The sequence below is a fragment of the Antedon bifida genome, chromosome 5 (assembly GCF_963402885.1).
Source record: "Antedon bifida chromosome 5, ecAntBifi1.1, whole genome shotgun sequence".
NCBI classification, from domain to species: Eukaryota; Metazoa; Echinodermata; class Crinoidea; order Comatulida; family Antedonidae; genus Antedon; species Antedon bifida.
This window is the reverse complement of record NC_136230.1, coordinates 652,190-676,548: the sequence shown is the minus strand read 5'-3', so window position 1 is coordinate 676,548 and position 24,359 is coordinate 652,190. Positions and strand designations below refer to the sequence as shown.

Genomic DNA, 24,359 nt, shown 5'->3' with positions numbered 1-24,359 from the left:
TGATTAAAAATTACAAAATGTTTAGTATTTTTTTTAAATGAATGATAATGAGGACAAATCTAAATCTAAGTGTAAACAAATCAACAATAAAAAAGATAGACAAACTGAACCATGCAAATACAACATAGGCACAACAGAATAATGATTACAGAAACACAATTGTTGACAATAGAGGGAAACAAAGGAAGGGGGTCATTTCTGAATATCTCCTTTATACAAATTCACAATATCTTTTTCTAACCAGCCAGTTGTTTTTTTATATAAAAGTATGTTGGGAGCATCTAGTGCTTCTTAGTTATCATTGGAAATAAGATTAGAATTACACAAAGCTCATGAAGTTGGGATTTTCCTTGGGACAGACAGACAGACATACAGACATGTTTCCAAGATGAAATGTTTATCTCGAGTGTATCAAGGCCGTAGCGAGAGGTTAAAAACAGACGAGACGAAGATGCTTTAAATATAATTATTAATATAAAATATGACGATCTCTGCTGGGGAATTTGGGTGGGTATTGAAAATTTAAAATTGCAGATGAGGCAATCAGCTTGTCTGCCTCATGCTGGCTACGGCCGGCTCTGAGTGTTTTGTGTTGAGAATAGGACAGGATCAGAAATTAAACATGGGTTAAATTTACTTCACACAATGGATGGATAAACTGATATAACAACAATTAGTCACATTAACAAACATGAAACAATTGATACATAAAGTGAACATTCCATACATAAAATAAAACAAAAGCATTCCAGAGTGCAGCCTACCAATTTTTTTGAGTCCTGAGTAACCTGGGGTTAAGTAAAAAAACAAGAAAATGGAGGTAAATTAACTTAAAGACATTTGTGTTAATATATTTAAATAAAATCAATAAATTACGAGCAAGTAGATTTATAAACGGCAAAAACAAGAAGTTTTCTTTGTAGCTAAATAAAAGTTGAAAGCACTGGTTGCTTAATTTGTGTAGGTCTATCGATACCTATGCCTTACCATACAAATAAAAATATCATTAAACTTTTAAATTCATTAAAAAAGCTTACAAAGTTTTAGAATAAATAATTAAAACAGTAAAACTATTGTTAGTTTATTCATTAGCTAATTATCTTAAAATAATTTAAAGTATTTTAATGATATTGTTCAAAGAAGAACAACAGGAAAGAATCATTATTATTATAACTAAAGTCACTATCATGCAGAGTAACCAAACGTGTCAACAAATACATAAATATAACATAACATTGGTGAGAATAACACAGATTAAGTTAATATAAACAAATCGTGGAAAATTACATAATTTTTTTTTCTAAATTTCAATGAGTTAGGATTAACAAATACAGATGACCAAGATTAATATAGGATAATCTTTATATCCAGCTAATCCACCAAAATTTAAGAATCCATCACAATACATTTACATACAGTACCAGTACCAGTATTATATTAATACCATGCATGGCTGTATAATTCCATGCATTTGCTTTCAGAAATAAATATTCCAAAGCAATATTGGAGTAAAACTCCCATCTGCTAATTTCGTAACCAGGTTATACTCTTATTATTATTTAATTCCAAGTTAAAATATGGTAGTATAATGAGTACATATTGGAAATACTGAGACATTTACGAAGTAAATAGAAATACTGTACATAATATAACACTCCACAGAACACACTTTAAACGGTCCCACAGTACATACCACAGGAATAAAGAATGAAACACAAAAGAAAAGAATGGACACAACTATAGAAATGAATGAAAAGTAAGTAAAGAAAACTAGTATTTATTAACAATGCATAATTTGCATTTTTGTTTGTTTTTGTTAGCAAAATTATTTTTTGTAAAAAAGAGAGCATGAATAATTTAAAATAAATTCTGAATTTGAAAAAAAAAACACCAATGAATTATTTATTAAAATTTCTGAATCAAACTCTTTAACTTTAAATCTAAGAGAAGTATAAAGAAATCCAAAAGTCACGAAAGTAAAGCAGAAAAAGAATTAAAGAATAAGATAATATTTGAATGTCATGCCAAAATCCTTACTCCTAAACCCAGAGGAAGAGACTGGTTTTGATTTGGCTTTTGTCTCTTTTGATTTTGTCTTCTTCTTTGCTGAGACTAAAAAGAACGAGGAAAGGAAATGATGGAAATGAAAATAAAGGAATGAAAAGAATTAAAAAACAATCAGCCCATAGATATGTAACTATAGTACATAGTTGTTAAATAAAACAATCAGCCCATAGATAAACTATAGTACATAGTTGTTAAATAGAAGAAACTCAGCATTTTAATAGATTTACATATCTATTACTTGAAATCTAACAGAATATGTAACTTAACTCATGCTTAAACTATTCAGACATTTTTTTTCTAGAAAATGGTTCCCTGATGGTTCTGAAATGTCAACCCTCTTTTGTATTTTTGTAATCAAATTTTATTGCCAAGTTATAGGAAGCGTCTTTTAATATGTTATTTATAACATAATTCAACACATTTAATTGAAAACTTTTACAAGTAAAATATTTTAATATTGATAGTCTTAGGTAAGAACTTACTAATGTCTACCAATGAAACATATAATGAAGGAACTAAGTTCCTCTTTTATAATACAATAGTGAAAATGTAATACCAAGCATGTAAATAGTAGTATTATACGAATCGAAACCAGAAGAAATGTTTTCATTATAGTAGTACTAACATTTAAACAGTAGAAATTACATTTAACCTAAAAAAGTGAAATAAAAACTTAATGACATCAATCACATTGATTGTCTACATTCTAATATTGTTCCTATGGTGCAGAATAACTTTGTGATTACCCAACTAAAATATTTCATTCTTCTGTGACATGTGACATTTTAACTGCATGCTCTAAAATAGATTTACATGCCAGCATGTATAATACATTTGAATTTAAACACAAAAAAAGCGCTTGATCATTCAAAAAAACAAAATATGTTTACACTTGAATATAGTCAACTCCTCCAATAAACATTTAGAACACTAGACTTTCCAGAAAAGCAGACATTTTTGCCCACCAAAGGATGACAGGAAGAGTTGACTGTAGCACCCCTTACATAAAGAACCCCTATTCAGGGGACATGCCTAAAAGTGGCCCTTAATAGGGGGTCTCGACTGTACTGTATACTTCAAAATAAAAACAGTAATACAAATGGAAATGCAATAGTACAAATATATCATGATATATTATTGATATATAGACAAACACATTTAAATGCAATAGTACAAATATATCATGATATACTATTGATATATAGACAAACAAATTTAAATGCAATAGTACAAATATATCATGATATACTATTGATATATAAACAAACAAATTAAATGCAATAGTACAAAAATATCATGATATACTATTGATATATAAACACTAAAAATTAAATGCAATAGTATAAATATATCATGATATACTATTTATATTAAACAAACAAATTTTAAATGCAATAGTACAAATATATCATGATATACTATTGATATATAAACATACAAATTTGAAATATGCCAATCATACAAAATATAAACATCTTAGATTCTTTTAAATAAAATGAAAATTGTACACAATTACATAATTTACAAGAACATAATGTTGGTTAATTTGCATACAGGTGGTTACTAACCTTTGTATTGTTTCTGACTTGTCTTTAGTAATGGTAGATTGAGAGCAATAAAATGTTCATGGCTACAAACTACTCGTAAAAACTCCCATTTCATCTCGACTAGAAGCTAAAAGAAAAAATGAAAGTTACAAAAATGAATAGTGATATGTACTTTTTTATTTTCAAAAGATTTCCAAAGACAAAAAACAACACAAAAGCATCACAAAACACTTAAATAATAACATAAATACTTAATATAACTTGGTTTATAAATAGTAAAATCAAACCTTTGGGTCGCCATGATTGAAGTTGTCCAGGTAACTATTAATGATCCTAAACACAAACCCACGATCCATGTACGTAAAACAATGCTGAAAAAGGTTAACAAATATATTAATTATTTTTCTCACCAATTATGTATAGCATTCTTGATACCAAATGTACCTCATTTGACAATTTGGTGGTTTCACAAACTCAAATCAATCTTTTGTAACTTTAACATGTGATATACTTTCATTTGATTTGACTTTATTTAGCTATCAGGGTTACACAAATACAAACAGATTATAAAAATTAGAATATAAAGAGATTTTAAAAGGATACAATTAAACATTTTTTTTTAAACTTAGAGGCATTCTGCAAAACACTAATGTAGAGAGAAAAAATAATTTGTTAAAGATTAATGGCAGGAATTTAAATCAACTATATGAATCAAACCTTGATAAAGTCAGCCAAGTGATAGTTAGCATTCTTAGCTTCCTGTGGTTGTTCTTTGTGTTTTTGTATTATGTGAGGCATCAGGACTTGAACCAGGCTACGCAGTGTGGTCTCAAAGTTTGGTGAGAAGCGTTTATGCCGTGGTAACTTAAGAGTGTCGTTAACAATCAGATACTGAGCCATGCACTTCACTAAGATCTTGAAGAAGAACCACAAGTGCTGTCGAGGGAAAAAAACAAAAACATTTTAATACATATATTAAACAGTATTTCTATCAATCAACATCAGTATCATGTCAGTTAACATTAAATGAACATTACTACTACATTCATATCATTACTATTACATTAATATCTACTACATAAATAAACTCACTTTCATAAGATGCTTAATGACGATTGGATCGTTACTTGGCCGAAGCGATGATGCAACACACTTCATTAATTCTTCATGTACAGTTTTGCGACCAATTGTGTCAGCTATAGCTTTCTCCTTATCGAACACATACTGTAAGATGAATTGTTTTGACAGAACAGAGATAATTAGAAACAACTAACTTACCAAAAAAATGGTTTTGACAGAACAGAAATAATTAGAAACAACTTACAAAAAAATGGTTTTGACAGAACAGAAATACTTAGAAACAACTAACTTGTAAAACAAAATTTGTTTTGACAGAACTCAGATAATTAGAAACAACTAACTTACACAATAAAAGAATTGTTTTGACAGAACAGAAATAATTAGAAACTAAAAAAATGGATAGGTCATATGGATGGGTCTACCAGTGAGCCACTGAAGGGCGGACTTAAATAAAGTACAAACTAACCTGTACATAAGAATGTAGTGTGTCTTCTCGGCCCTTGTCATGCACACTAGCTACAATGTGTATGACAAGACGTACGATATTGAGTTGCACCTCCTCTACAGAGGCGATCGGTAAAATGTGGAAGAGCTGATTCAAGATGACAGGAAGAAAGTTGATCAGTGTTGATTCTTCAACAGCGTGCATTGCCTGTGTGGAAAAAAAAGTATTTCTTTAAAAGTGTAATATTACCAGAAAAAAAACAAAAGTATCTGCAAAATGATACATTGTGGGCATCTATTTATAAATGCTAGTTTATTTTGTTAAAAAGACTACTGCGCCGGGTGACCCATATTGATTTTTTTTTATTATTTCAATTTGTTTTTGTTTATGAATGTTGTCTGGTATGTGGATACTGTACATGTAAATGATATCCAAAAAGACAAGCACCCACTTCGTTTGGTACTATTATAATTGGGAATGAATAAATCATTATGTAACATATATATTCAGGGGACATGCCAATTAAGTGACATAAGTTCTGAATAGGACCCTTAATAGGGTTGTACTGTAATTACTACTTACCTTGATGCATTTAATGAGGTCAAGGCTATTAGTTGGTGACCCTTCCCAATCCTGACATTGCCTGAAGAAATTGTGAACATGTTGATCCTTGGTATAAATTGTTGACACCAACTGTAAGTTGACCTTAAGTAGGTTCTTACCGCCATCAACCCACTTAATTTCTGGACCTGCCATCTAAAAGTCATTTGATAACAACAATTATTATCCTTTTAATCATAGTAGGTTTTTAAAAGCATCATTTATTTTATTTATTTAATTCTACAAAAATATACAAAACAAACCTTTCCCATTCCAAGAACTTGGTTGCTAAGGTAACCTGCAGGAAGTGATGATGATACTGACACCCCAAGAGGGCTTCCTACATTTACACGGTCTTCTTTCAAAATAGGAATCCATGCATAACCAACTAGAGAAGAGAAAAGAGGTAAAGCATATTTTAAATAGTATTTCTTTTATTATACTTCTCTGTCTACCATAAATACTGGTAGAGAATGGATTTGTGAGATTTACATTTTTTACGTACCAAATGAATCAACTGTTTCTCGTTTCTTGATGGTACCTTTGCCAACCTCACAACTGACGTGATAAAATCGGAAGAGTAAATGATGTTTATTGTGTAGATGTACTGGAAGAGCTATCTTAATCTGAAAGTCAGAAAATTTAAAGTTAATGAAAGATCATGAAGGAAAAATTAAAAATAAATCCAGTACATGATGTTGAGGTAAATTATAATTTATAATCATTTACCTCATTGTTGAAGTCAGGACATTGCTGATGATGTAATACTGATGTTGTCATTGATGACACAAATGCTGGCCCACCTGGCCTTCCATAGATGCATCGCAGAGGACCAGCCCCTTCATCATCACTATCTCTTAACTCTACTTGAATTGAAATATTACGGGCCTGAAATATTCAAATCATTCAACATTAGTACATAACACACAATTTTGCTGATTTCATTATATCCTTTAGGTTAAATCAGTGTTTTCTGTTAAGCTCTGTCTACACTATCAAATTTGATGTGACAACAAAATGTGATGTGCCCATATATGGACATGATGATGTCATATCACTACCATATTTGTGCACATCACTACCATATTTGGTCACATCACGCTTTTTTTGTCAAACTTGTTTGATAGTGTAGACAGAGAGCTTAAGGTTAACATATGTACATTATCTTAATAATAGTATATAGTCTTTGTCCGCATAAGATTTGTTCCTTCACAAAATAGTCTGCAACTTGGACAACTCTTACATTATACAAGACAAGAATATATCATCACCTCAGTCCCACTAAATAATAATTCATGATTACTTTAAAATTAGGCACCCACCTTAGCATAATGCTTTTGACTGTCATACTTCAGTGATAGTGGATAAACATATAGATTGTTGGTATATGAAACAAATGGATACGCTGACGAGCCATCTGAGAGGTGCATCTCCTGGATCTCCAACGATGGCGGTCCATTCGGGGGTTCGGGCCACGGCATTATGGGTATTAATGATGTTGATAGACAATCTGAACAAAAAAACAACAATAAAAACTTGTATTAAATGTGTTTAAATAGCATTCAGTTGTCATAATACAAATTTGCTATAATACCATCACTACGATATAATGGCCTAAGATAAGATAACTATTGCTCTAAACAACTATCACTACTATACTGTATATTAGCCTAAGAACTTACTTAAAAACAAAAACTATTATATTATGGCCTAAGAACTTACTTAACAACTAACACTATTTTTTTTCCAAACATATTTAGACAGGATAAAAACACATCAAGCATAGATATTGCACCTGTTTTACATATGGTCCTGTTTCTTAGAGCAATAGATTAAGACATTCATAAAAAGACATTTAAAAACTTACAGTAAAACTTAAAAATCACAGACAGATAATATTTACAATGTTTAAAAAAACCTATAATATTAAGTTCCTACTGAACAACTTAAGCACTTACTTGACAACATCCTAGTAAGAGGTTCCACATGCACCACCAACGTTCCAGGTATCTCACTAAGCTTGGATAATTTCTCCGGACTTCTTGTGATATCCTGAAGGTATTTCAACAGATCCGACTCCGATAACTTTGAACTTTCCTGACGATACATTGGAGTAAACTCTGCCTTAAGTGCCAGTTCTTTTGTGCTGTCCTTGAATACACGCCTGTGGCAACAAATGGAAATATGCATGCATTCATTAATTTAATTTTGCACTATATTAAATTGAACTTTATTACTATTAAACTATAAATAACTTCCTATACATGGTAAAATCTAAGACTGGATAGTAGTAGTAGTTTCAACTTACCTAGCTGCCCAACAAAAGGGCATTCTGTATTGACCTGTTCGCTGACAACACACTTTACTCTGCTTGTAAATCTTTTGGCATGTCTGTGAACATTAATGGAACAATATTACATTCAAGATCCTTGAAAAAAAATGTTTAAAAGGTATTTTTTACTATCTAGTCGGGTCTCATAAGTACTTTCTATGAATGGATGACTAGTTGGGAACCATTTGATTTTACGATCATTTTGAAAAATCCTAACAATGGTTAAATTAACAAATCTCAGTACAGGTAAATCGCTAGTTCATTGTTTACTATTGCGAGTTAAAGTAGATCACAATTACTAAGTTACTGAGGTATATTTATTGTACCTTTGCAATGTCTCCTGTCTTGATGTAGGGCTCAGCACAGGCTGCTATACTACTCTGTAATACTTTGTCAATCTTTACTACAAGATATACTTCTGGATGAGGCTGCATCACTGAAAATAAACCCTGCAAAAAACAAACTAAAATATGTCAAATGAATTTTATACTCATACATACATTTAATAAATTAAAATCTGGGTTAGAAAAAATCTGGTCTGATCACCACTTAAAATATCGCCCATATACATATGAAGAGTTCTGAAGAATGATCAGTTCAATGTAATACACCATTTATATTGCGCCTTATCAACAAACTTCTAGGCGCATTACAGATAACTAAAACTAAATGTTAAGCAATGTTATGATAAAAGTTTGATTTTAAGAGTTTTCTTTAACAAACTATTCTCTCGTCAGTGCCTAAACTATAATCTACCTTGGTAGGATACTTCAACCAATCCTCATTAAGTTTACCCAGATCGGGTGTCCATGACGATGACGACGACGTTGTGCTAGAACCATTTGGAATGTCCATTTCTCGGCCAATCATTTGTCGTATTCTCTCATCGTTCAGGTCCATGTGAAAATCTTCAGATAACTTTTTGTTGTGTTTTGCATCATATAGGGCTAGTGTCATGAAAAATGGCTCCATCTGGAGAAACAAAAAAAGATTTTTAAATACATTGTGTATGCATAAATTAAAGACATGAATATACAGGATTGGTTTAAGTAAAGCTTAGACAGAGCTTAAGTTTATTGTTACTTCTAGTTAATTTCTTACATTGATAGATTTTTTGTTATCTCCAGATTCATCAACCTCTCCGTTTGTACCGACACAAGCTGAGAGACGGAATCGTAGCACCTTCGGCTCAACCACAAACCGAACCCCAAATTTTTCTTCATAAGGTTTGTAAGACTTCTCAGAAGGACTTCTGTCAGACCGTTGCTAAAATGACAGAAATTAGTAAAAGTTATTGATTGGTAAGTATTTATGTCAACAAGCTACTCATACATATATGTATATATGTGACTTGCCTAATAATTTCACCTAAAAATAACCAAGGCAATCTAACAACAGGACACTGAGCTCGCCTTGCCAATATAGGAACTCGTAACAGTCCTTTGATTTCATGTCTGGCTGTGAAAACTCCACGGCGCATGGAACTGATCATGTTGCAGCCAGATAAACCCTTTGATCTCTGGAGTTCAGAATCCTGTTGTTAGATTGTGGTTGCAATAACTTACATGCATTCTGTTGTATGCCAGGAAGATGTTCTGCCTGTTGTCTTTGCGCTTTTGTGCGTTGTTTCGTTCATTCTCTCGTCCGTATCGTGTCAACTCTGGATGCTTACTTTGACTTAACCCAGAGTACAGGTCTTCTCCAGCTTCTATAAAGTAACATTAATAACATTAATGTTAATTAAATATCATTAATAACTGGTACTTCATAAATACCAGATAGGTCCAGATCTAACTCCAGGACCTCAAATGTGGAAGTTTATTGGCAATCTTTTCAGTAAGATTATTTATATTTAAACAAAACTGCAGAAAAAACTTGAAAGTTTAAAGTAAATTTGCAACTGTATATCTAGCCAATGTTACCAATGACAGATATCCCATAAGGCACTGGTGATGTCAACTTTACATTGCTTAATCTTTGGTGTCATGCAATTGAAAAATACAGTAGAACAACAACATACCTGGTATTTCTCTATCATCCACTGATGCAATGCTAACTTTATCCATGTTGGTAAGTTGGTTTTGTAATTCAATCACTTTACTAAACGCAGCATACCATTCTTCCATCTCAGACTCACTCTCGGCGGCAATGTTGTAAGACGATCGATCCGACAGTACCAGCTCCATACCAAATTTTCTAGCTTTAGTCTGTAAGATTAGATGTCACATAGAATAATATGGAAACTGCCAAAGAAACATGATGATTGATATGTTATGTTAGTTGTGAGATGAAACAGGACCTGATCATATTCAAATGGCTACATAAAATGTAACTTTGGATTTCCAGGATAATTGATGTGTTCATATAACAAGCAGTGAGAATCATAAAAAACGTTATTGTTGAACGTGCTAGGTTTAATTGGATAGATATACATAGTATACGACGATCCTTGCCATCTGTCTCATGGGACTATGTTAAAATGTTTCACCAAACACTTCATAATAATTATGTTGATGGATAGTATTATAAACAGATAAATTGCATTCAACTATACAGCGTTGTATATTGAGCTCAGTCTGCTCTATCAAACAAAATGTGATGAGCCCATATATGGACATAATGATGTCCTATCACTACCATATTTGGCAAATCACTACCATATTAGAATGCTAAGGGAGTGTCAGCACCAATTGTTATTGTTATATTTGTGTTCACATAATTTCATCAATCAGATTGCCTTGGTTTGAATTCATAGCATTGTTTTTTAACAAAATTCTGTGAGCCAAAAGAAAAAACAAACTATAATTTTCTTTTTACTTCAATATTTGTATTTAATGGTAATGTATTTGTTTTGCGCTTTATACGTGTTAACCTAAAAAAAGCGCATTGCACCAGATATTACAAAGACAACAATCTCTCCTAAAGGTTCTCTCCGTACCAAGTGCTGCCACCAAACCCATTCATCTATCCACAAAATATAATAAAATGTAACCTTTTGAATTGATGTTAAATCTGCCAAACTGATGGTTCCTTTTGCTGTTCCACTTTTATCATCTTTGTGATATGATAGTAAGTATGATTTATCTGCTAACTGTTTCAGGTAAAAGTAGCGACGTTTGTAAGTCTGAAACAAAGAGAATATTCAATATTAATATTTATTTATTCATTTATAATGCATTCAACAATACATTTAAAATATATAAACAAAGAATAAATACAAAAAATTGGGATTTAAAAATGTATAAAACCAAAGTGAAAGGATGCAAGAAAACGGAGTAAAAGTGAACAAGGATCATACGTAAGACATATGGGTTGCCAATACAAGTGTTTTAGGTTTCACATGTTTTGTTATGTATTGCACCTTTGTCCTGTCTTCATGCTGTTTGTAATGTACTGCACCAATGGGTGACCAGTAAACAAGCTTTGCTCTTATGGTTATCCACACCAGCATTTGTTGTTTATCATTTATGTACTTGATATGGTAAAATAAATTGAAACGAGAACTTGATAATAAAATATTAAACAGATTCAAACATGGTGGGTGGGTGTAATTGATTATTTTAGTACTTAAAATTACAATACTGTACTAAAAAAACAACAGTGATACTACTGTATTATGTACACACAAACTTAATAGTTCCAAGACCGGTAAACTTCATTTCTTACCCTCATAAATTGTAACTGATCGTTTTTATTGCCAAATGGTGTTTTGTACATAAATCCTTGTTTCTGTACATTTTGATTTTGTTGATCGTCTAGTTTACAATCTTCATCCGTCTCATCTACTTCAAACTTTAACTCTGGATGCGTCAACGCCTTTTGATCATTCCTGAAAGTTATTGAAAAAAAGCAAATTAATAAGAATGTTATTAAAAACAAAATGGGTCTCATGTACAGTATGCTTGATATTCTAAAGATATGGTAAAACGCTAAAGTAATTTCAAGACATTAAGCCTCTTTTCAATTAGTGAACATATTTGCGCAAAACCAACTTTTTTAGTTCTGATTTGTTACGCATTTTTCCACGTCACAAAAAGTAGATGAAAATAGTAATATACATACGCATATTCATTACACTTCCTATTCGCACAAATAAATTCATTTAGTGGAAAACCGACTTTACTTCCATATCACAAAAAATTGACAACTTGAAGAAATGTTGAATTTTATTTGATTTAAAAGAAAGTTAATTTGAATTGAAAAGATTCTAGGTTGGTCCTCATTTTTATGCTCTGTATTATTTGTATGGCATTTTGATGAAATAAATGTTTGTTGAATTGAATTCAGGATTTAATCAAATTTGAAGATTACTACATGCTGATTGAGGGAAATGAAAGTAATTAATTATTTCATGATATTTCAATTTGGTATTTACCATTTCTGTAGATCTGAGTATTCACCAGAATATTCAGAATACTTATTTTCAATTAGTTTCCAGTCTGATGTGTAAGCTTCAATGCACTGCAACAAAAAATACATGATTAATGTGATTACATGGAATGAATGAGTCACAATGTACTTACAAGTAAAGGTAAGAACTAAGTACAAGTCTTAAGTAGGATGTGGCAAGTTTACTGTAGTATTTGAAAATTAGTAGGTGGGATTATACCAAAGTCTTATGTCTGATTGTATACATGTGGGATTATACTTGAGCTTGAGATTGGACTTGGAAAGATAATTTTGTTAAACATTAATTTAAAAGTTATTCCAGCACTGTCTTAAGTAAGGTCATACAATTGGGGGAAAAAAAAAAGAGGAAGAGGGTGGGGGACGTTCAGTTTTTTAAGACCAAACTGTCTTTGTAAGACTTCAGGATGGGCTTAATTGTATCTCCCAAAGTTAGCACTAAGTTAATATAAAAACCCTGTCCCCTCTGTATTGTAATTTACATTCAAGAATACAGTTCAACCAGGTGTCAAATAAGACATTTTTATATTAAGAATTCCTAAAGAAAGATACTTTGTTTCTGAAGCATCCCAATGGACCTGACATCATTATTCAAATACAAAAAAAACATTGTTACATCACCATCCAACAAAAAACTGTCATTGATAATACAACTTGATATCTCCCAAGATACACCAACTAGACAGTACAGGGTATTTGATTGGACAATAACAGTCCCAAGATACACTAACTAGACAGTACAGGGTATTTGATTGGACAATAATACTCCCGAGAAAAACCAACTAAACAGTACAAAGTATTTGATTGGACAATAACAATCTCATGACAACTTTTGGGAAGAAGTGAATTTATGATTGGACACATCTCATGATGACGTCATTAGCAAGAAGTATGTCATTACATACCATAATACCATGTTGCTCAGGAAAGAAAAGGGAAATCAGGGATTGAACACAATTTAAGTAATGACATTAACTGTCTATAAATAGTTGTGACCAACTCCAGGAATTTTAGATGAGGAAACACATACAGAAAATGTATTACCTGTAAAACGGTGTAAATATTCTAAATTTCTAAATGTTATTCCTTGTTGTTTGTTTGTTTAAATGAAGTTAAAAATAATTTTGCTGAGGTATTACTTGGAAACTGAATATTATTAAAAATGCTTGTCATCTTTTCAAACATGGAAAACCTATTAATTGAAATTTCATCTTATATTCTTGCATTTATAGATTTTGTTTTCAGATGGCATTGACAAAAATATTAAATATTAAATCTATTGCACTTAACACATACTTGACATTTCAGCGAAATTGTTTTTCTTGTTACAATATGTGCATATTAAAGTATGTCTAGATGTAGACATATCCCATTGTAGTACATAGTGTAGAAAGATCAGCTTTTTACTGTGAATAATTCATATACCTTGAAGCCTGATCGGTAGACCCATTAGTAAACCTAGTTGGATCGTTAACATAAGCATTGGGGTTATCTTGATATCTCTAATAGTAATGGTTATGGTGATACACTTGTATCAAAGGAATTAAAATAAAGAAAAACATAGGATTTTAGTTTTAAAGCTCTGTCTACACTTTAAAATGTGATGTGCTCATATATGGTAGTGATATGCTCAAATATGGTAGTGATATGACATCATGTCCATATATGGGCAAATCACATTTTTTTTGACACATAAAGTTTGATAGTGTAGACAGAGCTTTTGACCATAGTGTTGTTTCTTACTTTGTTAGACATCACACTAGGTCATCCAAAAGGGGTAGCTAACTGTATCCCTTTTATTTGAAGACTTACCTCTTTAACAAAAAGATTCTGGGCTTCATCCCTTGCTGTTTCAGGTACTGAAATTTGGTTGGTTCTTGTTTTCCGTGGTTGTGTTGAGGACTAAAAATAAATAAACTAATTTTTAGAATACTGAATAACATTTTTGTAATTGTTTTTTTGTTTAAAGAATTAATTTAGTGTATGATTTAAAAATATATTTTAAATAGAATCAACACATTTTGGACCAGAAACCAGATTTTTAGATTATACAGAAGTTTTCTGGAATTGCTCCTGTTTTGAAAAAGTTATCTTTTATCAGAACAAATTTAAAACAGAACTTTTTAATTGAGAAAAAATTAAATGTTGTCGTAATCTCAAATCAATTACAATGTATGTCAAATGCATCATTAACAATACAACATGCTTTCAAGTATTGTAAATAATGTTATCAATAGTGAGGTAATAGATTTAAAAGATTATGAATGATGTCAGACAAACGACGTAATGAGGACAGTCAACAGTCTCTTCATGTTGTGTTAGCGGTCTTGAAGCGCACTTTATAGCCGACGTTTCACGTAATAATATGTTTAGATTTATAATGTTTAATCCGCTGTACTGACATGTATACAGGTCTAGCTTGTAAACTAACAGCATTGGTCATTGGAAGGTTGTGAAATATTTGAAAGACTTTTTGGAAACAAATCTGTTTCAATTTAACTTAAATGATTACTTTCAATTGACCATCTAACCCAAGTATTGTTTTCAGCCTGTCTGTATTATTAAAGTCTACACTATCAAAGTGTGATGAGCCCAAATATGGCAATGATATGCCAAAATATGGTAGTGATATGACATCATCATGTTCATATATGGCCGTTTTTTTGTCACATGAAGTTTGTGTAGTATAGACAGCTTAATAGAGGTTTCCTCTGAATAGCAGTAGTAGTGTTAAAACAGAGATTACCCCTCATTAATTTTACAAGAAAGTTTCCTCTGAATAGGGATGGTAGAAAGGAGGAGATCTACTGTATATAAATTGCACGTTATAAATAAATAATAATCAACTAATAAATATTAATAAAGCAGTTAGTTTACAACTACTGTTTTCCTAGAAAGCAATTTAGTTTTATGTGATTCGATCGAAGGAACTGATTATGAAAACGTAATTATTCTTATTCAACTTTAACGCTACTAACTGTACTGTAGAGTGTCTGGTTGAGGAAGTCTAATGGCGACAGTGTGTTATCCTGTAATGCATCTATCATATTAAAGAGTCATTGATGTTACCATGTCCATTAGTGGGAAAACATAGTCACAACAAATGGCACAATGCAACACACTCCATGATAGCAAGATGCTGCTATCATATTAACCTTATATCGTTAATACAACAAATATTCTCCTACAGTAATAATAATATAAAAAAGATAAGTTCCTTTTAATTAGTTTTGAAACATTTTTGTAGATTTGAAATACACTGTACTGAATAGTTGAAAATAATCAAAATATTTATTTTTGTGTTACTGTCTTTATTTGGAATTAATACGGTAACTTTAAATTATAAAATTAAACTTCAACATGTTTTGTTAAACCTGACAAAGCCGGATTTGTTAGTGCTGATGAAGAATCCTCGGATGACTTCTGAGGTTCGAAAATTTCACATGTACAATAAATTGTTTGTGATTATGTTTAATTGGATCTTATAATTATGTTTTGCTATGTTTTAATCAATGATTGTAAGAACTAAATTTGATCAGAATCCTGGAAATTGTATAAATTGCAAACAAATGTTATCAATTATTGGACAGATGACGTTTCCAATGTTTTACTATTTCTGTGATACTACTCATTATTTCAATTCTAATCAAAAGACTAACAACTTAAAATGAGCTAATGAGAAGAAGACTAGCTGATAATATTACAATTCTAACGAGAGGTCTCATTATCTATGCGCTTTTCTGCTAAAATCCCTGATAAGTACAACAATATGTTTGGTTACGTTTGATGATCTATATCATTATGCAAAGAAACGTTTTTATTCCTACAGGAAACGTATGTAAAATATAGCGGTTAAACTTATATGTTTGTTTTCCCAATTACTGTAGAAGAGAACTTGATGATGAGTTGGTAATGAGAGGTCAAAGGTCAAATTGCTTTGCAACAAAACTACCCTCAATGTAAGGATTATAGTTCTAGATTATACTGTAGTTGGATAGATTCATGAATAATGAGGAAAGAATCTTTCTTTTGTAGCAAATCATTGTAAATAATAAATTGGTAATAATAATTGTCTAAAAATAAAACTGGTTTAAAAAATTATTCAATAGAGTGAGAGTGGTGGGTGACAGAAGCATGTACTGTATTTGCCAAATGAAAGTTAGGAAATGTTTTTTTTAATGGTTTTTACTGGTTCATTCGTAATATTGTGTGTTGTGTGTGTACCGGTAATACTAAGTGAAAGTAAGGAAATTTATATAAAAATAGTTTATAAAAAATATTTAATGTGATTTTTCATAATTCTGCATTTTACATGCAATGCTAGGTGAAAGTAAGGAAATTAAACTTCACACTATGTTTGCTCATAATAAAGTCTGTGGAGGAACTATTTGAGTATCTTATATAAACCTTAGATCATACTTACTGATACATCATCATGAGGGAACGTGAGCATAAGCCGTAAACCATCGTTGATGATTGCAGACTTCTTCTTGATTATTAATTCCTCGTAATCTACTGGTTCGATTGGGGCATATTTATCCTGAAAAAACAAACAATGGTTTCAATCAAAATAAACAGGCTTAATATTGATATTAAAAGAGTGCGTAGACAGACCTTTAAACATCGAAAGCTAAGAGACTTTGACTGGGATGGGATGCAATGCAAGTAATTTTACCAATCACAACGACAGTTTGGGACGATTTGTAGCTTGTGATTGCTCAAATCACCATCATTGCATTTCGTTCTTGTGGGAACCAAGCGCTAAATAAAGTTGTTTACTAATAAAATTAATTCATACTAGTTAGTAGCAGTTTATATTAAGTTGGTATGCACTGTATAAAATTCAATTGTTTCGATGATCATTTAATATGATTAATTACTGTATGAAATCAAAAGTTTATTCATTACGTCCAATGGTATGCTTTCAGTTTTTTTTACCAACTAATTGTATTAAGCATTCATCTGCATATCATTTAACTTTAAAATGTTAATTTCACTGAATTATAGCACAGTTAATAGAATACCATTTCATTTGGAAGGAATACAAAATACAATTTTGCTTTTTTAGAGTTTGTTTGACTATGAATGCTCTCTGTATTTAGAAAATTGAATCACTTTCAATACAGTGGTACTATCAGAGGCCAAACAAATGTCTAGACGTTTTAATGTACTTAATTAAATGTTGCTCATTTCCGATTAAACAAATAATTATTTTGTTCATATTTGATTACATCTCTAAACTAATACATTAAATATTCCCTGGCATTTAACCTAGTGTGTTTTCAACTGTTGTGTACACTGTATCAAGTTGTTCCTGTAGCCACTAAAACAACTCCCACAATTCATTCTGCCGTTACACAAGCACTCCAGTTTTGTGCATTACAAAATTCTATTTTAAAATTCATTTTTCCTTTAATAATACAGGAAGAAATACTGATTTAAAAAAAACAAAAGTTTATTTTTGTTTTATAATAGATAACTGGGAAATTCTTCAAAATATTTTACTTTAGTTGGAAAAGAACAAATATGAAACCAAACTGAATGTTGGTTGTTTGTGATATACTGGGTTAAGCAAGCATTCTTAACTACAAAAGACCTAGTTTGTCTATTGCCTATTGATAAGAACTAATCCATGTGAAAAGACTCTATAGTAGTATATTTAAAAGGTAACAATAGGTTTTGAATCAGATGTCTCGTTCGTCTCATATCATCATACTGTACTACTATTTTACAATGCAATATTGAGCTATTCCAATACATGGTACTTCCTAATACTGTATCTAATAGGATAGGAATATCCTTGTTGATATAAAGTTTGCGGTACACCACGTGTATTAGTTCTGAAAAGAACTGTTGAGTTTCTCGACATTTCGATCAATGTACTTTGATCGTCCTCAGGAGTGAGAATGCAGAAAGTCCAGGAAACTTGGAATTTAAAACTATGCTCTTCTATAGCAAGTTTCCATTCACTATTGTTCTTGAGAAACAATGCTCTGCTATAGCTAGTTTCAATCCCTCCCACTGTGTGAACTTGCCATTGTTTCTGGCTTTCACACCAGTCCCACCCTTCCCACTTTTATTCCAAGTTGCCTGAACTTTCTGCATTCTCACTCCTGAGGACGATCAAAGTACATTGATCGAAACGTCGAGAAACTCAACAGTTCTTTTCAGAACTAATACACGTGGTGTACCGCAAACTTTATATCAACATTCGATTTCGCCATGCAAACCTTCAAACAAGGAATGTCCTTGGAAATATTAAACTCAGGCTAACATTTCTTAATATATTATCAGTTCAAAGGAAAATTACTGAAAAAATGACAATGCTGTGGGTATCAGTGGCTGGATCTCAATGGAGATACAAAATAAAATAAGCATTGAAAAAATGAGAATGCTGTGGGTATCAGTGGATGGATCTCAATGGAGATACAAAATAAAATAAGCAAAAAGCTAAATCAAAACGATAAATTAAAACAGCCAGAAAAATTGGCAGAGCTTTCGGGCAACACTAATAATTATAAGTGTACAATATGGTGTTTTTTCTTTGCTTAAACTACAGTAATACTACAGATAGAGTATGCTTACTGTACATAGGAAATGAGGGCTTACGGTATGTCTGAATACATATGAATACAATAGATGAAGATGACAAACAAATACTGATAAAAGTTTTTTTTAAGTAATTCCTAAATGGAGAGACTTTCCACAACTTACCCAGGACATCTTGATCTGATCTCAACAACAAAAAAGTAATGTTTAAAGGAAACACCTCTTCTGAACATTTATGTCCTATTTATGTATCTATTCCTATACATTTTAAAAGATTAGATCCAGTAAAAAACAAAAATAAACAGCTTTGAAGGGATACAAAATAGTTCACACCTTGAGTGAACATCCGTAAATCTCTGCTGATTGTCCAATCATAAACGCCGCATGGATAAGCAGACTAAGCCATCATGGTAAACTTCATGCTTCAAAAAGCAAATATTAAAGGATTGGAATTAAAGGAAAGTCATAAAAACAGCATTCCATACCATACATTAATTAAATATTTCATTGGGGTCTAAGTAACACATTCGTTAAATATTCTCCTTTTGCAAGTTAGTCATTTGTTATGTTATTTATGTTTGTTATTTTTGGACAAGAACAATAAATAAAATTAAAATCAATTTATGAAATGACATGACAGCCATATACTGTATAATGTACAATTATAATTTTGTTGGTTGGCACTAAAAACTGTAGGATAGTTTGTTATGTTTCATGTCTATGGATAACATTAACAAACACATGATCAGATCCACTCACAAACAATCTTATGCACAGCTATAGTATGAGTTCATATGATGGTCTGTGGAGTAAAGCACGTTTTACAGAACTGAAAGCATGGTGGCAGGCAAATTTTTTATACAATTATTTTCCATTTAACACAAAGTTATCCTCCGTTCTGTAAAAAGGAACAAGTGTGAATGTAGATTTAATAACTTTGCCACTGTTACTAATTAATAAAATGCTGGTACTATCTAACTGTAGAATGAACAGTACAGTTCTGTCTACACTATCAAACTTTATGTGACAAAACAAATGTGCCTATATATGGACATGATGATGTCATCACTACCATAAATTTGGGCATCAATACCATATTTGGGTACATCACACTTGTTTGATAGTGTGCATTCTGCCATTAAAAAGACAACACAAGGAAGGGTTTGAATAATTGATTGTTAAAATATTCAGGAAATTGAAGGATCCATTCACTTCCTGATATTAGCCAGGAAGTGAATTTGGCACAGGTAAAATTACAGGTAGGCTTTCTCTCACCACATAGTCAAAGAAATCTAGATATTAAAAAAGTAAATTTTAGTTTTACATCATCATGGGTCAATATGTTACACGGGTGAACTTCTAGGAACTTTTAATTTTCATATCTAAAGTAAGCCCTCTCTCTGGAAAGCATGGTCTAGTGTTGGTTTATCCAGGTAAGTTGGGCACGAAATAGACTACATAACTTGAAAAAAAAACAAAGGAAGTTTGTGTCGGACACAGATATAAAAACACTAAAGTCTTTAATGTCTATGAAATACTTGGACTGTAAATCCATCTAAACAGATTAAGGCTCGACAGGAATCAATTAATCCAAAATGAAAATAGCACCTATCAATAAACACAATGACAGGAAGGACTACTAGAACAACTAACCCATATACAGATATCTTTATTATAGTTGTTTAACTTTCTTTTCCTCGAAAAATTTTCAATTAAATCTTACGTAGATTATAAAGTAGACCTTTTCGAGTATATCTCGCTCTTCGAGGAGAATATGGCATTTGTCGGTTTATCCAGGTAAGCAAGGCACGAATTAGACTAGACTATACGATATTAACTTGAACATCAAAAATGTTAATATCGTTAATAAGTTTTTATTGTTTGAAGGTTTGCATGGCAAAATCAAATGTTGATATAAAGTATATTGTTTGAAACTTCAAAAACTTAACAGTGGTGTATACTTGGTATATCGCAAACTTTATATCAAACTACATTTTGATATCTATTTTTGACTATTATGTTAGCGATCCTCTGTTTAAAAAGTCCTGGATCCACCCCTGTTACATATGTCATAGATCGTGCATTTTGGGAAAAACAACATTCAAAAACATTGCACACAGATGTCACTGACAGGTGGAACAAGATCATCCATCTGTCCCAAGAGGGAATGATAAATGCTTTGTTACTATGGTGATGAGTAATACCAAAAAATGTATTAATATATTTTTTAAATAGGTCAATATAAATTATTAAAACCTGTTTAAAAACTATTAAAATTTTTAAAATAAAATTCTTGGTAGATATTTACAGCAAAGTTGAGTAGAACAGGAGCCAACATTTTACCTTTTAAAAAAAAATAAAATTAAAATATTTTGAAAACACATTTTCAAAAATAGTTTCAGTATAGCAAACATGGTCTGTTAACTTCACTTGAACCAGGAAATATGTTTAACAGTTACTTACAGTAAGTACTTACTGTACTTACTTACTAACCTGAACAAAAAACTTAAAGCACCTATGTTACTCAATGTGCATAGGTACAGTACTTCAGTAATAAAAGTCAAACATTGACAACAAGTATACACAAATAAAGCTATGTCTACACTAACAAACTAGTTTGGCAAAAAAAGTGTGATGTGCCAAAATATGGAAGTGATATGGTCAAAGATGGTGTGATATGACATCATCATGACCATATATGTGCACATCACATTTTTTTATCACATAAAGTTTGATAGTGTAGACAGAGCTTTAGTCATTTTCAAATAATTTGTTTTTGTTTGAAAAGTTTCATCCTCAAAATATTTATATTCCCTTTTAACAAAATATAAATTAAAGTTAATAAAAAAATCTTTATTATTATTAATTATATTAATACAAATATTGGAAATATTAGGAACATTACACAACAACATTGGAGTAATTAATACATGTCACATTAATGTATCATAGACACTTAGTTTATAAGCACATGCTACTTACCCAATCCGTAACATAACACACAATCTGTTGAGATGCCACCTGATCCGGGCAAACTATCTGTGGGATTTCCATATGGAATTATACCAACAAATTACGATATTTTAAACTAAAATCCTACGGAACTCATTTACTATGCTTCAAATTACTCTGCATCTATCCAGGAGTATCTACAGTATCAGCTGATTGTGGTAGGCAGGATAGTAAATAGGAACAATAATAAAAGAGCTCATTCACTGGTCACTCCCTATCTGCATCCTATGACATCATAAAGTCACTTGAACTACAGAGTGCGACCTTATAATAATAATTCACTGCTGTCTCGTTTGACGACAGACTACAGCTTTGGTGGTGAATGTGGTAAGCAATATTACAATGATTGGTGGTGGAATATTATATTATGCAACCCTGAGGCCTTTTCATGGTCAAGTTTATACTCTAGAGGGCTTGACAAAATTAATACAATCTGATATGTGAAAATAATTAACATAAACAATATAATAATTGTTTTGTTTGTTTATTTTTCCTAACATAATATCCTACAGTATATTCTGCTACTGTAGTTAAGTTTTATATGAATGTTATAGTTAGGAATAAAGTCCAACTTTTAACAATTCAATAACATTTTCACTAAAATGACTAGGCCTACGTGAATAAATATCTAACCAATGGTATAAATAGTTAACCCCTCACTCAGTAAGTAAACACACCCTTTTATTATTGACAATAATTGTTGATTAACTATATTTTATCTTTTTTGATAAGAAGCTATTTCCAATGTAAACTAAAATGTTATTTACATAATCGCTAAATATGCAAGCAAATATTCAATGATTTATTTTTGATATTTTGCACATAACATAATCTTTTTCTTAGTACAACGATTTTTCCAAAAAATGGCCAAATGGACTATATTAGTCAACTCAGTATAATATTTATTTTTCCCTCCAGGTTGAAATACTCTTCTTAACAATAAATGAATGGGTAAAATAGGAAGCGGAAACATTTCCTGCTAACACCACACCTCCCCCAAACCTTCTAGCCTTCGACTGATGAAATCTTCAATTATCAATCTCTAAATTAAAACTATATAAATTTGTATTTTATCTTAATGATAACGTCAATTAACATTTTTGCTTTCGTGTATCAATTAATCAGGTAACATACATTAATTACATCAAGTTTTGATAATTGACACCATACTAGGAAATAGGAAATAATTAGGAAGTACCAACAAGTAACAATAGAGGGCTCACTTCAAATAATTACAATTTGCTGGAGAGGTATACTGAAAATAATTTTATCTGGTTTCATTGGATGAATTTTAATATTATGTAGAGTAGACATAAAGTGCAGTAACTAACCATCTAATAATACACTGCAAATTCCGTGTTTAAAAATCGAGACAAGCTAGTGAAGCTTAGCATCAAAAGAATTTGAGGCGCCCGCTTTCTAAAGCAAGTCTGCAACATGTGTGCTCATTACGCAACACTTCATTAAACCTTCCCATCATGCAATGTGTTAACCTTGCCTGGAGATCTCTACTTCACTTAATAAAAACAACCAACAATATGGTATGATTATAAAACATGAACAGATTATAAGCCTGGAATGTTCAACACATACACGAACACACTAACAAAATATTATTAACAGTATAACAAATGAGTATTAAAATGAAATGAACATTTCTATTTTAAATTTTATTACAACTTTAAGAGGTTACTGTATGTAGAAGAAAGAAGGTAGATAGATAAAATCAAGTGTACTGTGTACTGTACCATTTTTGGAGAGAGGTCTTCAATTAATTGTCTATTGGTGAGAATAGGCTATAGTCTGTTTATCTAGGTAACTTAGGCACAAAACAGAGTAAAATAACTAATAACTAAATTTAGGCACCCTCCACTCAGCAAATCGTACAGAATATTTGTATTTAACAAAATAAAAATGTTATTAGTGAAAAAAGGGAAATGTTTTTTACTGTATAATGCCAACCATGTAGGTCTAAAGGAAGGAATGCATGTAAATTCAACTGTAACTGAATGTCAAAAAGTCAGTCAGTTGTTCGGTTTTCAACACAAGTAGACGTAACCACTTCCTTTACAATAATTGATGAGCAATTAACACATTAACAAAATGAGGCTATTGTCGGTTTATCCAAGTAAGCTAGGCACGAAATAGACTAATGACAGATTTCAGAACAGAATGTTTTTAAAGTACAGCTGTAAATGCCAAATCCTATTAATTAAAACTCTGTTTTTTAAAAATTAATTTTCACAAACCAAAACAGACACCTATGACAATAACAAACAAAAAATCAATTGGAAGTAACAACAGGTATTTGTCAAAGTTA

At 31.2% G+C, this 24,359-nt stretch overlaps 1 protein-coding gene across 18 annotated transcripts in view; it reads right to left on the bottom strand.

Annotated features, from left to right (window-relative positions):
* The window catches only part of LOC144842352 (dedicator of cytokinesis protein 9-like), a 54,819-nt gene that overhangs the window by 22,809 nt on the left and 7,651 nt on the right, over positions 1–24,359 (bottom strand). For 10 of the 18 annotated variants that reach the window (XM_078698791.1, XM_078698787.1, XM_078698789.1 and 7 more), the window contains exons 2-25: positions 16,902–17,018; positions 14,291–14,380; positions 12,447–12,532; positions 11,738–11,900; positions 11,064–11,195; positions 10,092–10,278; positions 9,637–9,779; positions 9,173–9,337; positions 8,828–9,043; positions 8,398–8,520; positions 8,048–8,130; positions 7,698–7,903; positions 7,062–7,249; positions 6,469–6,627; positions 6,245–6,365; positions 6,003–6,127; positions 5,722–5,895; positions 5,161–5,346; positions 4,707–4,838; positions 4,332–4,550; positions 3,902–3,985; positions 3,636–3,741; positions 2,038–2,112; positions 765–788 (exon numbers count right to left, since the gene is read on the bottom strand). In XM_078698791.1, the coding sequence (XP_078554917.1) occupies positions 765–788; positions 2,038–2,112; positions 3,636–3,741; positions 3,902–3,985; positions 4,332–4,550; positions 4,707–4,838; positions 5,161–5,346; positions 5,722–5,895; positions 6,003–6,127; positions 6,245–6,365; positions 6,469–6,627; positions 7,062–7,249; positions 7,698–7,903; positions 8,048–8,130; positions 8,398–8,520; positions 8,828–9,043; positions 9,173–9,337; positions 9,637–9,779; positions 10,092–10,278; positions 11,064–11,195; positions 11,738–11,900; positions 12,447–12,532; positions 14,291–14,380; positions 16,902–17,018 (3,304 nt within the window). Of the gene's footprint in view, positions 1–764; positions 789–2,037; positions 2,113–3,635; positions 3,742–3,901; positions 3,986–4,331; positions 4,551–4,706; positions 4,839–5,160; positions 5,347–5,721; positions 5,896–6,002; positions 6,128–6,244; positions 6,366–6,468; positions 6,628–7,061; positions 7,250–7,697; positions 7,904–8,047; positions 8,131–8,397; positions 8,521–8,827; positions 9,044–9,172; positions 9,338–9,636; positions 9,780–10,091; positions 10,279–11,063; positions 11,196–11,737; positions 11,901–12,446; positions 12,533–14,290; positions 14,381–16,901; positions 17,019–19,192; positions 19,217–22,009; positions 22,451–24,359 lie in introns of those variants that run through there. The other 8 variants (XM_078698793.1, XM_078698795.1, XM_078698799.1 and 5 more) reach the window with 4 other exon arrangements.